The 16,050-nt window shown below is 52.3% G+C and overlaps 2 protein-coding genes across 3 annotated transcripts in view; one reads left to right on the forward strand and one right to left on the reverse strand.

Moving 5' to 3' along the window:
- On the reverse strand, nucleotides 1-13,114 carry LOC122363884 (dol-P-Man:Man(7)GlcNAc(2)-PP-Dol alpha-1,6-mannosyltransferase-like). Its single transcript, XM_043333683.1, has 9 exons — nucleotides 12,551-13,114; nucleotides 12,090-12,272; nucleotides 11,650-11,779; nucleotides 11,224-11,397; nucleotides 9,535-9,688; nucleotides 2,945-3,089; nucleotides 2,360-2,586; nucleotides 1,702-1,941; nucleotides 1-1,490 (listed from the first exon to the last, which is right to left on the reverse strand). Exons 1-9 carry the CDS (start codon nucleotides 12,563-12,565, stop codon nucleotides 953-955), a joined length of 1,806 nt encoding a protein of 601 aa, XP_043189618.1. The 5' UTR covers nucleotides 12,566-13,114; the 3' UTR covers nucleotides 1-952.
- The window catches only part of LOC122363885 (cyclin-K-like), a 25,657-nt gene continuing 22,701 nt past the window's right edge, over nucleotides 13,095-16,050 (forward strand). Inside the window, exons 1-5 of one of the 2 annotated variants that reach the window (XM_043333686.1) lie at nucleotides 13,095-13,188; nucleotides 14,435-14,696; nucleotides 14,945-15,076; nucleotides 15,368-15,473; nucleotides 15,715-15,816. In XM_043333686.1, coding sequence (XP_043189621.1) covers nucleotides 14,478-14,696; nucleotides 14,945-15,076; nucleotides 15,368-15,473; nucleotides 15,715-15,816 — 559 coding nt within the window. In that variant the 5' untranslated portion in view covers nucleotides 13,095-13,188; nucleotides 14,435-14,477. The remainder of the gene's footprint in view (nucleotides 13,189-14,434; nucleotides 14,697-14,944; nucleotides 15,077-15,367; nucleotides 15,474-15,714; nucleotides 15,817-16,050) is intronic. The other variant, XM_043333684.1, reaches the window with a different exon arrangement.

Below are 16,050 nucleotides of genomic sequence, written 5' to 3' on the forward strand. Positions count from 1 at the left end.
TTGTGCAACCCTGTTCATTTTGTTTTATTCACAGTCACTAGTCGACACATTTAGGCTCAACTGGTGAAGGCTGTTCTTGTACCCTAATTTTATTGTTGATTTTTCCGAGCTATGAGAAATCACCATAGGTTTCGAGGGGAAACGATATCATAGACCTGGCAACAGGCAGGCATGACGAGACCAGAATATTGGCGATCGTTCAATAGCATCAGCCAGGCGGCACATATCCAACAGTCAATAGGTTCAGTTAAAAGCTTGTGAGTCTCAACAGCGATGGCATTCACCCTATTGTTCACCCTATTGCGCCACGATTTCCTTGTTTCATTAGGCCTGTAGGATAGGAATAAAGCGGGGAGAAAAAGCGCGGAGTTCTTCAATCGGTGGCACGGAGCTATTCAATGGATGGATGGTTCAACTCCATTCAAATTGCTTTGGCAAAGTGTCATGACACTGGAGGTCTTCATTCAAGGTTAAAATATAAGAATCACTATCAACCACGATTGCACAAACTCCACAAATGTCCCAGAACACGATCCGTAATCACCTGCTGATCCACACATCTGTAGTCTGTTCACTCTCCCCGAACAGTTGCGTCTGCTGCGGCGGGGTGTATTATGGAAGGACCCGTGAGCGCGGTGACTAGAACGGACCAGAGCGTTCGGTGGCCGCCCCGCCCCCGGGAGTTATCACGAGTCGGCGCGGAGGCAAGTGTTAGTAGCTCTATCACAGCACTGTCCTACAGCGGCCCGGGGGAGCGGCGGCGCCCCTCCCGGCCGCCTGACCTTTGGTCCACTGCCGCGGCCCGGCCGGCGCGGTCCACCGGCGGTCTGCAATGGTGACCCGCCCCCTGAGGAGCTGTGAGCGCGCAGGGTGACCCGCCCCTGAGGAGCGGTGAGCGCGCAGGGTGACCCGCCCCTGAGGAGCTGTGTGAGCCCGCAGAGTGGCCGCCCTGCTAGCGAATCACCTGCGTCGGCAGGTCCGACAACCGAGCCTCATCAGCGGTACCATCATCCGGCGGCAAAAACAGCTCGGCGGCCTTTTCACTAGCTACCATGTCATCCGAATAGTCCTTGTCGCTCTCTTCCGCGCCAGTAAAAACTATCTCACTGTTAGCTGCCTTGGGTTCCTCCACTTTAGAAGAATCATCTTCTGGAGCAACTGGATCTTTAACATCATCTGTCTCGGGTTCTACAACTGTTTCGCTTTCCTCCGGCGGCGGCTGGGGTTCTTCCTCTTCCTTCGGCCATCGCACATTCTCCGGCACATTGTTGTACAGTAGAAATATGGCGGGACGCATGCGCAGTCGCAGTGGCGGGAAGTGGTCGTAGTTGAACTGGATGTGTGAGAAGACGTCCACGGAGTCGAGGATCATGTGCGTCTCCTCGTAGGGTTTCAGCGCCGAGGAGCGCTTACCGCGCGCCTCGATCAGCAGGTGGGTGAACGAGTGCATGTCGGGAGAGCCCGGCGCCAGGTTCTCCGTCTTGTTGTACCTGAAACAGGACGCAGAACATGCTGGTAAAAAGACACTAGTATACAGATGCTCAATATACACTGCACGCTTGTACGTCAATAACATACACTACATGCCTCGTCTCTCAACGAACTAGCCCCAGTCAGACGCCCAAGTCTCCTGCTCATTCCCTCCTAGCCTGCAGTCCGCACTACCCTTATCTCATCCGCCCAACCCATCCCATTCCTCACCGCCAGTCGTCCCTATGCTGCAGGAACCTCGTCACCCCGGTCTGTGCGCTGTACACGTCAATGTGCACGTAGGCGGCGTCCGGCTCCAGGTGCTGCAGACGGCCCAGCGCCGCGCCGCCGGGGTAGTTATGGCGCGCCACGGCCGCCAGCAGAGCCGTCAGCGCCACATTGACCAGCAGGTGACAGCACATGGCTGTGGCCAGGTACGAGCGCCACGCCGACTTCAGCCGGCCCTCCCAGCTGCAGGCGGGGAACGATAGGGTGTTAGAGTTGACTGATATCCCGATGCAGTGGTGGCTCGTGACGATTGATTTAAAAAACTAAAGACAACACGTATAATTATATCCAACGAAATGGTTTTCATTCCAACGAATTGGTTTTCATACTGCTGATACACGTTTACGGTTCGAAAAAGAAAGAACAGGGGAGAAGAACATGTGCACTGACCGTAGGTACATAATTTAGATCACGGCTTAGTCCACAGACATTATCCGCGGTTCGTAACCATCAGCGTTACCGGTTATCGAGCGATCAACCCCGCATACTCAGGGGTGCGCCATAACCCATGAGCAGGCCACGACGCTTTTCCCCACCGCACCTTCCAATAGTCAGTCGTCCCACTTATACCCACCGATCCCACGGCGGCCCATCCACTCACATGGCATGACAGGCGCGCGCCGCCGCCACATTCAGGAGCGGCACCACGTAGATAATGAACCGCAGCTCCTTGTGTGGGAGCAGCGAGTAGAGGGCGACAAACGCCAGCGCCGGGCCGGCCAGCAGGCGGGCGCGGCGGTCCAGCGCCAGCCCTACCGGGACGAGCGCCAGGCTGGCGCCCAGCGCCCGGGGCAGGGCCGAGTACCAGTACCACAGCGCGGGGAGGGTCTGAGAGGGCGGCCGTCAAGGAAATCGGCATAACTCGGGAGACGTATGGTGCACCGGGGGGGGGGGGGGGTGCTATCGTGCTATCCAAGATTCTTACAGGGGTGCTATCAGTGTTAAATTACATGGTATCAATCAGTATCGAGAAACGTGTTATCGTCAATCAGATATGGCACGAGTCAATCGGTAGATAAAGAAACGAAGTTCGAAAAACAAAGCTAAGCAAGTACCTGGTCAACAGCTTATCAACTCCTCGATCACATGAGTCAATGCTTATCACAAAACGATCTTGAGTAAGTTCAAAACACGCGACTGGACAACAGCATTAAGAGTTTCTTCTCAAACACTCGTTAAAGGATACGCCCCACTCGGCGGACTTGTTGAGTACCACGTTGAACCAGAGCACCTCTCCCTCCGGCCAGACGGGTCTCCGCCAGAACAGCGAATCGACCGTGAACGAGAGCAGCAGCAGCGCCAGGCCGGCTGGGACGCACACCTTCAGACACCTGGGGAGAGACAACAAGGACAGTCAGCTGAGAGGTGGAGCGGAGCGGCCGGATCACACCTTCAGACACCTGGGATAGAGGCAACGGAAGCAATCAGAGAGGGTGACCTAGGCAGTAAGTGGCACGGATATATGAGGGTACGTGGAGGGGGAAACGATCTGGACAGTTGATACAGGACAGAGAAAAAAAAAACGAAAACAAATCTGCCGTACAAAGGAAATAAAGCGCAAGTGCAAATCATATGTTTTTCAGGGGAGCGATTTTCCTGTTTGCTGCCATAGAATGTCACTAGGTCAAGTTACGGTCTCGAAATTTATATCATCATGCTCCTTACTATTAAGCCAAATGCACTGTGTACTTTTCCAGATGAACTGTGCATTGCATTTCCTAAGAAATCGTAAAAGGTTTTCTTCCGTTTACTTTTGACGTGAAATGCATCGGCAATGCAACGCAAAAGAAACGCAAGTACAATGATGGCGAATAAATAAAGCGCAAGTACGCAAGTGCGCGAAGCAAAAACCGCAAGTACACGACTTGCGCTTTATTTACGTGGGAAAAGCGCGTCTATTATCAACTATCAATGACCGCAAATAAAGATGAAAGGAATGCCATTTTGATTTGGTTTTGATGTATAGTTTATCTGATTGGCTTTCCTTCTAATTACAGCATGAGGGACGCATGTGATACAGAAACTTCAATGTGTGTCTTTACGACTAGTTGATTAGTGCTGGTCACCTTTGTGTTGTTCTCCCCCTTCCTTAAATGATGTTGTCAGTTGACACATTTACCTGACTAGGTAGTTAAAATGATCAGTCATTTCAATCATTTTACGGTACCATTTTACAAGGTCTACCTATAAGGTTTGTCTGCCTTCTTGGTTGCAAATCTTATTTTGGTGTTCATTATGATGATCGCCTCTTCTGTTCACGGCCATAAAACAAAGAAGTCATTCACAAATCATATGGACGTCTATTGCCCAAGGTCAAGTACGAAGCAAGAATACGCGAAACGATAAGGCTTAATAAAAGCCATCATGTGATAATCACAAGTCACCAAGGGGAGGTCGGCTATTTCATCACTGCATTTGACCTGCCTCATCGCCAACGTGCTCCCTAGCATATGCCATCTCTTCCGAAGACCCTCGTCGCGAACCTTCGGTATGAGAGGGTCTCTCAGCCAGTAAGGTCCCGTACGCCAGCGCTGCCACGGCTCTGCAGCTCTAGCCAGAAGCCGTGCTTGTGCCCCGGCATCAGTGGAAGCAGGTTGTTTACGATGGTGTCGATCTTCGTCTTGTTGATGCCACGCGGTCTGATGCGACGCACTGGCTCACTCGTGGGGTCGAACGTGGCTTTCATGAGGCTGAAAGCCTTCCACTGCCGCTCAAGGTGTGACTTCTTCAAGAAGATGTCCTCACTGTGCCTGCGGACTTGCAGGCACCTCACGTCCTTTAGGTACGGACGGAGACCCTCCTTTCCTAGCAGGGCCAGTTTCTTTTGTGAGACTCCAGACTGGAACTCGAAGAAATCCTCGTGGGACATCGTGTGCGTCTTTATTCCCGTCTCCTCCACCACCTGTCGAAAGTCGTGAAAGTCGGACACTTTGCACTTCCCCAGCCTTCTTTGCACCAGCTGGTGCGAGGCGTCCGCACTCATCGAGGTGTGCCCTTTCTCCAGATATTTCAGGGTCACCTTCTGGACAGCGTTGGTAGGCTGGTGCACGAAATTCATCAGCACCGACGCCAGAATCCATGACTTGTTTTGGGCTAGGCAGTTGTCGGTGAAAATGGTGATCTCTTTTTTGTCTCGATGTTCAGACAGGAACCGCCAGAATGCTGCCGCCACTTCGTCGCCATCTCTCCCTGCCGTCGCCTCGTGCCAGAGCACCGCAAGTGACTTCATCGATCGCTTTGTCCCCTTGTCTTTCAGTGTCGCAAATGTCTCATTAAACACTACGAGGCGGGGTGTGAAGAAAACGGTCTTGTGTGGAAGGATTGGGATCAAGGTCACCTTCATCATATCTGCACTGCAGACGATCTCATCTTCTGACCAGTTTCTGTCGGCCTCTCTTCTGTACTCGGATCTGGCCTGGCTTGCTCTCAGCAGGTGCTCGCTGTGCTCATGACACTCGTCACATCCGTCGACGTTGACAAAACCGTCTCGTTCTGCGGCTCCGTGTGCTGCTCTTCCATGCTGTAACTGTCGCTCGCAAGTCTCGCACTCTTCATTTCCAAGCTTTGTAAAGCTTATGTTCATCCGTTTAATTTCTTTTCGGTACCTTTCAAAGCTGATTGGCCCGTTCTTTTCCACAAAGTCTCGGTGCATGGCCGTAGCTGTGATGTCTGCCGGGAGATACAACCGGTGGGGAGCATGACTGTAGCGGTAGTGGTGTTTGCAAGGCCGGTATTCCTGTAAGTGATTTTGAATGACACTCGCATCAATCTTGTTTGCTGGCACACCGCTTCCCCGTCCGTCTTTGTCATCGCTGTCCAGTGAGTTCCTTACGGCTTGGTCGTTATTGGCTTTCAAGCCGACAGTTGCAAGGAAGTAAGGCTTGCACACTGTCACCGGCTGATCGTTGTCATCCGGCAGCGTCCAGACGAGTGTCCGGTGTTTGGCATGCCCCAGGCCCTTGAAGTTCCGCTTGCTGTTCACCTCCTTCTTCTTAACGTAGCACCGGTACCACTGGCGACGCGTTTCCCACGACATGCGGTTCACCCGGGCGTTTATTTTTTGTCGCTGAGTGTTCGATATCTTTTCGGTGCACTTCTGCCGACACTTACTAGCGCCGCATGTCACTGGCACCGGTCTTAAGGAATGTTTCGACGCAGACCTTTGGTCAGTCGAGCGCCGTTCCTCTGTGTCAGTCAAAGCTGGAGACGGCTCCGTCTCTGGCTGCTGTACATCTCTGTCGCCAGGACGGCTTGCTGTGTCTAGACCGAGCAGAGTAGCATCGGCAGCATCGCACTGCTCGCCCAGCAAGATGGCCCGTCTGATGTCTGATGACAAGTCCCCCTCGACAGGAAACGTCAGATTATCGGAGTCGATTTCCTCGAGATTGCTTAGACTGCCGTTGGAAATCGACATCAAAGGAATACTGCCGAAGCTAGAATCTAGTTCATCGTGCGTATCAATTGGTGGTCCTGAGCCTGCCCGGTCCTCCGTTCCCTCCACCGAAGTCGAGGCTAGAGCCGGCGGGGGCCGGAGGTCCAGCGGCGGTCCTGAGCCGGCCCGGTCCTCCGTCCCCTCCACCGAAGTCGAGGCTGGAGCCGGCGGGGGCCGGAGGTCCAGCGGCGGTCCTGAGCCGGCCCGGTCCTCCGTCCCCTCCATAGAAGCCAAGGCTGGACCCGTCAGGCCCTGGAGGTCCAGCGACGGCCCTGAGCCGGCCCGGTCCTCCGTTCCCTCCACTGAAGTCGAGGCTGGAGCCGGCGGGGGCCGGAGGTCCAGCGGCGGTCCTGAGCCGGCCCGGTCCTCCGTCCCCTCCACCGAAGTCGAGGCTGGAGCCGGCGGGGGCCGGAGGTCCAGCGGCGGTCCTGAGCCGGCCCGGTCCTCCGTCCCCTCCATCGAAGCCAGGGCTGGACCCGGCGGGCCCTGGAGGTCCAGCGGCGGTCCTGAGCCGGTCCGGTCCTCCGTCCCCTCCACCGAAGTCGAGGCTGGAGCCGGCGGGGGCCGGAGGTCCAGCGGCGGTCCTGAGCCGGCCCGGTCCTCCGTCGCCTCCACCGAAGTCGAGGCTGGAGCCGGCGGGGGCCGGAGGTCCAGCGGTCCTGAGCCGGCCCGGTCCTCCGTCCCCTCCACCGAAGTCGAGGCTGGAGCCGGCGGGGGCTGGAGGTCCAGCGGCGGTCCTGAGCCGGTCCGGTCCTCCGTCCCCTCCATCGAAGCCAGGGCTGGACCCGGCGGGCCCTGGAGGTCCAGCGGCGGTCCTGAGCCGGCCCGGTCCTCCGTCCCCTCCACCGAAGTCGAGGCTGGAGCCGGCGGGGGCCGGAGGTCCAGCGGCGGTCCTGAGCCGGCCCGGTCCTCCGTCCCCTCCACCGAAGTCGAGGCTGGAGCCGGCGGGGGCCGGAGGTCCAGCGGCGGTCCTGAGCCGGCCCGGTCCTCCGTCCCCTCCACCGAAGTCGAGGCTGGAGCCGGCGGGGGCCGGAGGTCCAGCGGCGGTCCTGAGCCGGCCCGGTCCTCCGTCGCCTCCACCGAAGTCGAGGCTGGAGCCGGCGGGGGCCGGAGGTCCAGCGGCGGTCCTGAGCCGGCCCGGTCCTCCGTCCCCTCCACCGAAGTCGAGGCTGGAGCCGGCGGGGGCCGGAGGTCCAGCGGCGGTCCTGAGCCGGCCCGGTCCTCCGTCCCCTCCACCGAAGTCGAGGCTGGAGCCGGCGGGGGCCGGAGGTCCAGCGGCGGTCCTGAGCCGGCCCGGTCCTCCGTCCCCTCCATAGAAGCCAAGGCTGGACCCGGCGGGCCCTGGAGGTCCAGCGGCGGTCCTGAGCCGGCCCGGTCCTCCGTCCCCTCCACCGAAGTCGAGGCTGGAGCCGGCGGGCCCTGGAGGTCCAGCGGCGGTCCTGAGCTGGCCCGGTCCTCCGTCCCCTCCACTGAAGTCGAGGCTAGAGCCGGCGGGGGCCGGAGGTCCAGCGGCGGTCCTGAGCCGGCCCGGTCCTCCGTCCCCTCCACCGAAGTCGAGGCTGGAGCCGGCGCCGAATGAGTGCCGCCGCCGGCGACATTACCGGCATCCGTTTCCGAGAGTGTAGTCTCATCCGTCGCAACTAGTGGGTGAGAAAGGAATCGGGACAAAGGGGTGTCAATGATGTGCATCTGGGTAATGATTTACTGCGATAAAATAGAACACATATCGAAACGATGTTATTCCGTCGAACCCTCTATTCCAATGCACTGTAATGTATTATAGAATTTCATTACGAAATAGGAAAGGGGAAAATAAAATTTGTGATGTGCTGTAGGCACCAGGCAATCATATTTGAGCCAGTATAGCTGTGTGACGAAGTTCTATAATTTTAAATGCTATTAAACATTGATTTTTTCAAGTAGTCTTAGACTGTAGACAGTAGTGCCACCACGCTTTTGATTCTCGAGGGGGAGGAGATTGTAGATTACATTAGAAACGTCTTTTGTACTCGTGACGCGTATCGCTCTTCAGGCTGCCTCAAAATGGGCATTATAATAGCAGGGACAGCTTCTTGCTTGACTGGTATTATCAAACAATCAAGTCGTTACAGCCTACAGGTAACATTGGGGGAAAATCTAGCAATGGCTGTTTGCACTCACCTGACACCAGAGAAGAGGCGGCCATGTATCGCGCGCTGCAAGCGAGCCTTCCTTTCCACAGTTTCCCCTTACTGTGACGCATTTGCACTTGGGCTCCCGGTACAAGTGGCGTAGAGTCACATTTTAATGTACTGACAGGCACGTAATGGCTGTCGCCTTGGCTTGTGTCGTCCCACTGTACACGAACATGAAGGCGCCCTCGTACCGTTCGGCAGTCCAAATTGTCGATTGTCTTCCGCTTACGCACCATTTTCTCTTCGGAACAGAAAATTAACTATACCATGACTATCTACAGACACTCCGGACACTATTTTATCCTCACGTTAGGTAGTTATCTACGCACACGCACAGTCTTTTTGAAGCCGCCTCACTACAAAATTAAATCACGCCGCCTTTAAAGTTGCCGCCGGCGCCGCGGCGCACGCGCTTGTATTTGGCACTTCCTTTCCGAAGATCCCTTTGAATAAACCGCAAGTTGTCTTTAAAAACGGTAACCCCACGGAAAAAAAGCGCAAGTACGTACAAGCGCGCTTTACTTCATCGCATTTCAAACCGGATTCTCAACGGCAAAAAACCGCATGTGTGCACTTACGCTTTTTATCTTTTGAATTAAAAGCCAGGAGACTGGATTTGCGCTTTTTTAATAGACTTCACGGTACTTACGTTCTTTTTGCCTTGCAGCATTGACTGGTTTCGCACTTGTGCTTTTTGGAAAATTTAAAAAATAAATATTTTGGTCCTATCGTTAGATATAGGACCACGCCGTTCAAAACATAGGTGGACACCGTTCCGACTCATATGACAGTGAAAAAATCTCGAAATGGCAAAAAATGCACTTGCGCTCCATTTCCTTTGTACGGCAGAAATATTTGAGGCAATGAGTTTAGCACTAAGATCAAATCCAAATGCTGAACAAGTTCACGATGACAAACGAAAGGCTTCGAGCAAAACAATCCAGTGGTGTCAGCCTCTTTTACCACGGATCTACCACGGATCTTCCACTAAAGGGCAAGGACCGGGTGCGGTCGTCACACACATTCCTGAATGATAATGGCCTTAACCAATAACCACCCAGTGTGCTCGGTAATCACCGGACCAAGTCCCGCATCTCATTCGCCAGGAGGCCGGAAATGGCCTGAGCAGACTCACCCGAACTCACCTCACCACTCTCACCCGGCACTCACCTGAGCAGCGGCAGCCGTCCGGTGACCAGTTCCATCAGCAGCAGGATACCCAGCAGCATGGTCAGCTCGGCCCTGAACAGCAGAACGGCGGCGCCCGACCACCACAGGAACGGGGTGTGCTCCTGGCGCATCCAGCAGCTCACCGCCATCAGCACTGGAGGGCAGCGGATGGGGCAGATGTAACTACAGTACAGGGTGGGTGAATATGCCGCAAATACAACTTTGGGATGGTGGAGACATGTCTCCAGTTAATCTACAAACACGTGCCAAATTTTAACGCCCAAGGTCGAATCATTTAGAGGTGGAGAAGAGAAGAGATACGAGGGGTTATCGAAAAGTTCTGATCATCACCATAGATGTGATAGAAATTTGAACTTTTTACATGATGTTTATTACTTCTTTACAAGTCACCACACACGACTGCAAACTTATTGCGTCGTTTCTTGAGCTGCCCCAGGCGGTCATTGTAGGACCTTCGCACTGTCCCGTAAATCATTGCTGCACCTCATCAATGACGTCATTTCTGTCCTTAAATCACCGGCCATACTGTGGATTCTTCATGTCCCGTAACAATCAAGAGTCAGTTAATACCCGGTCAGGTGAATTTCTTAGATGCGGTAGGATTTCATGTCCATAGCATGTTGTTTCTTCAATCGCAGCTCAGGACGACTGGGCGGAGGCGCTATCGGTGCGGATAACACATCTTTCTTGGGCTTTTTTGCGGCGATTCTGCTTGAGGCCATCTCGCAACTTCTTCAAAAGTGTGCAGTAGTGCTTGCTTATCATTATCCGACCATCATCAAGACAGTCGTTAATGACTATTCTACGCCAGATCCAGAACACTGATAGCATTGACCTTCCATATCGGCCTCTGCATCTTCGCCTTTAAAGAAGGACAGATGTGCCGTGCTTAAACTTCTTGATCATCTTTTGTCTCTGGATCATACACATAGACCCAGCATTCGTCACAAGTCATCAAATGATCGAAGATGTCTTCAATTTCCTAAAAAAGGCCTAGTTTTCATTTCGAAAGGACAAGACGCATTTTTCTCTTGAACAAAGTAGACACATGAACTTCTAAGCGGGCTGACTCCTTTATCGTCTGTGGTTCTTCGCTGATAATATTTTCAGGCACTGCCAGCATAGAGACCATTCTGTTGCACAATCATCTGAAAGGTCACACGACGATCTATAAGGATGAGGTCCTCCACTTCCTTCACAGTCACCACCTTGTCAGTCACTGGTAGTCACTCACTTCTTGACTCCCCTGCAAGGGCCATGCAACCAAGTTGAAAATTATTTTTCCTCATTTTCGGTAAGTGCATGAGGTGGGCTTTCCTCGCCATTAACTAATTTCACGTTCTTGATGTATTTTCTCAGTGTGATACCGTTTCAAATGCATTAGTTGAATGACGGTTCGGTCCTCAATGGGCCCAGTACTCATCTTTTTTACTTCTAAGTCTCTCCTACATAAGATAAAACCACTTCTCATGATTCTCTTTGCGGGAGCATTGTTCTTAAGAACCAAATATAATACCCACCAAAAATCATCAAAATCGGTATATATTTTCTATGTGATGATCAGAACTTTTCGATACCCCCTCGTAAAACATTATCGTCAACGAGGTATTATGCAATATGCAGCTCCAGCAAAGTAGCTGATCCCCGTTCCGTGGTACTCGTACTCACCGAGCGGCATGGCCATCATGTTGGGCAGGGCGCGGCTCAGGTAGAACATGAAGTGGAACTGGGTGACGGTGATGCACACCAGCCACACGGCCACCGGACGGCCAAACACCTGCTCTACGCTCTGCCGGAACCGGTAGAACGCCGCCACCGAGACGGCGCCGAGCACAAACCGAACTGGGAACAGGTGGGGTCACCGGGTCAGGGAGTCAGTGGTAGCGGATGGGAGGGCTCGCTGACAGTTACATCCCTAACCGGTAAAGCGGTGGAGCGGTTCCGTCATGTTCGCAACAAAGCAATCATTTATTCAAACTACCAGACTCTAACTCAACTCAAGGCGATTCTCATTAATGCCGCAGATTTCAGCTTGCTAACGAACTCCTCAGTCCTCATCACTCAACATGTTCTTCGCTGCATAGTTTCACTTACCCAGGAGTTGTACGGCGAATTTTCCGGCGAAGGGCGACAGTATGGCGGCTCCGGGGGCCGAGAGGACGGCCAGAGCCAGCGGTCCGAGGAAGGTGCGTGGCACCACGCCAGGGAACTCCAGGTGGTCGTACTGGGGACAGTGGACACACACAAATACTGCAGTTAGGAGACATGGGCAAAGCAGTCAGAATTCGGGAGTCGGGAGGCTGATTTCTCCGCCTCCTGGTACCGTCATTGCACAGCCAGTCTTTATAACGGACTTGGTGATTGGGGCCAACACGCGTCACTTATACCGATAAACGCTCAATGCGGCTTATCCATCCAGAAAACATGCATCTGTGTGAAAACATCGAGTTCAGCTCTGGTCGTACCAACACGCCACCGACAGTACCCGGGCCGGTGTGAGACTGTCGCTGATCGGAGTGGACTCGTCCTCGCACCTGTCTGATGTCGAAGCGGTGGTAGAGGATGTCGTGCACGGCCTGCATGTTGAAGCTCTCCTCCACCTTGGTGAATGGGCAGAGCGCCAGGTGAAGCAGCACCGTGGCCAGGACGGCGCACTCGATCGGCAGAGCCGGCAGGCCGAGCCGGTCTCCATCCTCGGCCGATCCCGGCTCGTCAGACTGGTGGGGAACAGTGAAAGTGCCGTATCAGATTATGATTTCCATGCTAATAAATAAGCACCATCATTTCAATAACAAGGGTTAGAGAGCAGAACTTAACAGCAATTAATGCAAGCAACCAATTGATGTTAATCAAAATAAAGGTAGCTTCATCAACTGTCCAAATGGATCATACCAGCAGCTTTAAGACTTTTACAATGTGGAATGCTAAAAATAATAATAAGTATATTTCTGGGTCAGAAAATCAAATGACAAATCAAATGGCAAATGACACTTACCCTGTCCTTCTTCATGATGATACTACAAAGTACAATGTCAATGCATATGTAATTAAAACAGGCACTGAAGCTATCAGAAGCTAAGACTGTGTGATAATATCTGATTATTTCATCTTGCTAATAATGCATAGAAATCACCTGACAATAAAAGAAAATGACTAAAATGAAATGTAATTTTTTGTGTCGCTTACACTGAACTCTATAATGGTCGCTTAGGACCTTGTAATTGCAACAAGCACGCCATTATTGTAATTTACAAATAGTGATGGTGTAAGGTTTGATCTGTCACAAGTACCTGTTTCATTAAAAGGATTGGATGTGGATTGGATGTTTCAACAAGTCCGAGAAAATAGAACCAGTTTGAAGTGTTTTTGACTACATAAGATATGTGCTGGGCGGTTTTGGGTTTTGTTTTTGAAAAATGCACTTTTTTTGTAATAATTTATGTGGTACTTGTGCTTGCCATTGGCCGAAACATCACTAGATTTAGGTCAAGTATCCCAAGTGGTGATGGGAGCATGGGAGTTCTATAGCCTTGGGTGATGCGGTCCGTAAACACACGAGGATCGCGGGGCAGGAGGGGAGGTTACGGATGTTCCCAGTAGCTGTATTATCCAAGATTCTAACTGTCTTCTAAGGTAAGTACAATAACAATTTGCTGGTTGAGTCATAGATGCGTAGCAGTGTCACTACTCAAACTGTACTGATGAGAGCGGGTGGAGCCTAGTCCGACTTCCGAGGAAGTTGGTGGGGCAAAAAGTCGTCAAACCTTCAATGTTATGTCAACTTGAATAAAATGTCTAACTAAAACAATGCCTTTCATTCTGGAGATAATCTTTGAATTGAACAGACATTCAAAAGTTTGTCAATGCAATAAAAAATTGATTTGTAAAGCAGCAAAGTCCTACAAATCATGAAGTTGGTGGGGCAAAGTGGGGCAAAATGGCAAGTTGGTGGGGCAGCTGCTCCACCAACTGTATAGGAAGCTCCACCCTTGCTGATGAGTGATGATTCAGGCTGGCCGCTGCGGGCGCTGGGCACTGGCGACTCCAAAGCAAAAGGGAGGATAATTTGAGTTTTGACCATTTTTTGCGACATAATTTTGGCATTTTCCTCACTACAATAGCATAGGGCAACTTTTCTAGGGAAAGAACCGACGGACGCTCGACATTTATGGGCCTCCTGACAGGTATGGTTGCGGTTGGTGGCAGGCCGTAGCCAGGCGAAGTCAGTGAGGGGACCGGCCATGTGCGGCTATGTGCGGACGTTAAACTTGGACTCAAAATTCTGCCATAGAACTGGAATTGCGCGATCGGAGGGCAGAGGGCAAGGTCACCGCAACAAGCTCCGCTTAGCGGTGGCTCTGTCCTTGTGAATCCTTCCTATCAAAAGGTTCGGACTAAATTTATTAAAAAATGTTCATGATTGACCAAAACAGCATTCTTCTTTGAGGGAAAGTGAGAAAATTGAGTTGCCTGTTCTGTCTGTAGGTATACCTACAGGCCTGATCCGCCTTCACACAGATCCTTAGGTCCGAGGGTACTGCCTCCCTTTTTGTCACGGAGCAGCCGTCTGACCTGTCGGGCCCGAGAAATTGGGATAGCCCCAGCGTCCACATTAATGTCACCGTCACCGGTGGCCGTGGGTGACAGGAACTAGGAAGTGTGCGGTCAAGGCTGTCCCGCTTAGCAGGCGCCGGAAACACTTCGTACCCTCACCACTGCTGTTTATATTGTGTACTAATCCAGCTATGACAAAAGCCTGGGTCAGGCACCAAAGATATTTATGAAAAAAATAATGAAGAGAAATTAGACAGTTATTGGACAGAGTCCTGACTCATGCTGCCACGTCCTCTGATGGGCTCGCTGTTGTCCTTTTCCACAGCAGTTCCACAGCTGTCTGCCACTGGCACTGAGTTGTCCTCGCCATGGTGTACTGGTTCTACAACCGGCGCGACCTCAAGGCCACGCCGTCAGCTCAGGATGGGGTCAGCCAGGAGACGGAGATGCGGTACCGGCGCGAGGGCGCCCGGTTCATCATGAACCTGGGCAGCAAGATCGGCCTGCGCTACGACACGGTGGCCACTGGAGTGGTGTTCATGCATCGCTTCTACATGTTCCACTCGTTCAAGGAGTTTGACAGATATGTGAGTGATGGGAGGATCTGGGGAGTGGGGGACAAGCTCTGGAAGGGCCAAGGCCGATCGGGTGGAGGCTGGCAAGCTTGGATTCAAACGGGCTACGATTTCCAATGTTAATGACTATCTTAAATGGCTATGTAAAGAAAGTAGATTGGTGAATGTCAGTACCTATTTGACGATAAACCCAAGCATACCGCCCCCTGCTGCCGGCGCCGGGCGGTATGTCCAGCTGACCGGTGCATCTTACACCGCAGGTGACGGCCTGCTGCTGCCTGTTCCTAGCCGGGAAGGTTGAGGAGACGCCCAAAAAGTGCAAGGACATCATCAAAGTGGCCAAAACTCTGCTGCCAGACACTAAATTCACCGCGTTTGGCGCCGATCCCAAGGTGCGTTGTTCGAAACAACGTGTGTGTGGTGAAGTTGTTATTCTCTGGATTTCTCACATTATTGTGCTTAGAAGCTGGAAACGAACATATTTGAAGTGTTAGAGCCATTTATATCTATTTGATGGCATTCCCATTCGATAAAACTAGCGTTTCTGAGTCGCTAACAGTACCTGGATCAGTTCAGCGATGATAGAATGTCTGTCCACTGTGTTACGATGCTACGTCTGTGTCGCGCCGCGTTTGTGCCGGTGTCTATAGGCGTTACTAACCCATCATTCTTCTCTCCCCTAGGAGGAGGTGATGACTATGGAGCGTATTCTCCTCCAGACCATCAAGTTTGACCTCCAGGTCGACCACCCATACACCTATCTCATCAAATACGCCAAGTGTCTCAAAGGTGAGGATTGCTGCGTTGGTCCTGCGACTTAAAATGGAGCTGAACACAGTGGGCTCTAAATGTAACGACAAACGAGCCGGTTACAAATGTCTTTCAGTTCATTTTTTTTTCGGTTTTTTTTTACGGCGCTGCTTCCGTACTGAGTCGTAATATAGTAGTTCCCCGTGCTGCTGTTGGTCGTTTTCCCTGTCCTTCCCCGAACCTGCACTGACCTGTGATGATCCTACCGTCTGTCCGGCAGGCGACAAGGTCAAACTGCACAAGTGTGTGCAGATGGCGTGGACGTTCGTCAACGACTCGCTGTGCACCACACTCAGTCTGCAGTGGGAGCCGGAGATTATCGGTGAGTTCGACAACGAACAGGGTGTCTGGGGATATGAACGCCTGAACAGCGCTCAGCCAAACCGACCACCATCCAGCCTGGCGTAGTTTGTGGCTGGACGTTTGAGAAATGATGAAAAGATAGTCGAACAGAGAATGAAAAAATGGAGATTATGCTTTAAAAAAATGCGCATCTCCTAGTCGTTCAGATGTGTGATTGTTTCAAAGGCTCACATTCCATATATGACGTATGATA

The sequence above is a fragment of the Amphibalanus amphitrite genome, unplaced genomic scaffold, assembly GCF_019059575.1.
Source record: "Amphibalanus amphitrite isolate SeventyFive unplaced genomic scaffold, NRLGWU_Aamphi_draft 000646F_arrow, whole genome shotgun sequence".
Lineage (NCBI taxonomy): Eukaryota > Metazoa > Arthropoda > Thecostraca > Balanomorpha > Balanidae > Amphibalanus > Amphibalanus amphitrite.

What these genes read in the sequence shown, in the direction of transcription:
- LOC122363884 (XM_043333683.1), bottom strand. An exon ending in GGACGGCTGCCGCTGCTCAG is followed by an intron (nt 3,090 to 9,534) that starts GTGAGTGCCGGG and finishes GTCTCTCCCCAG; the next exon opens with GTGTCTGAAGGTGTGCGTCC. An exon ending in CAGCATAGGGACGACTGGCG is followed by an intron (nt 1,491 to 1,701) that starts GTGAGGAATGGG and finishes GTCCTGTTTCAG; the next exon opens with GTACAACAAGACGGAGAACC.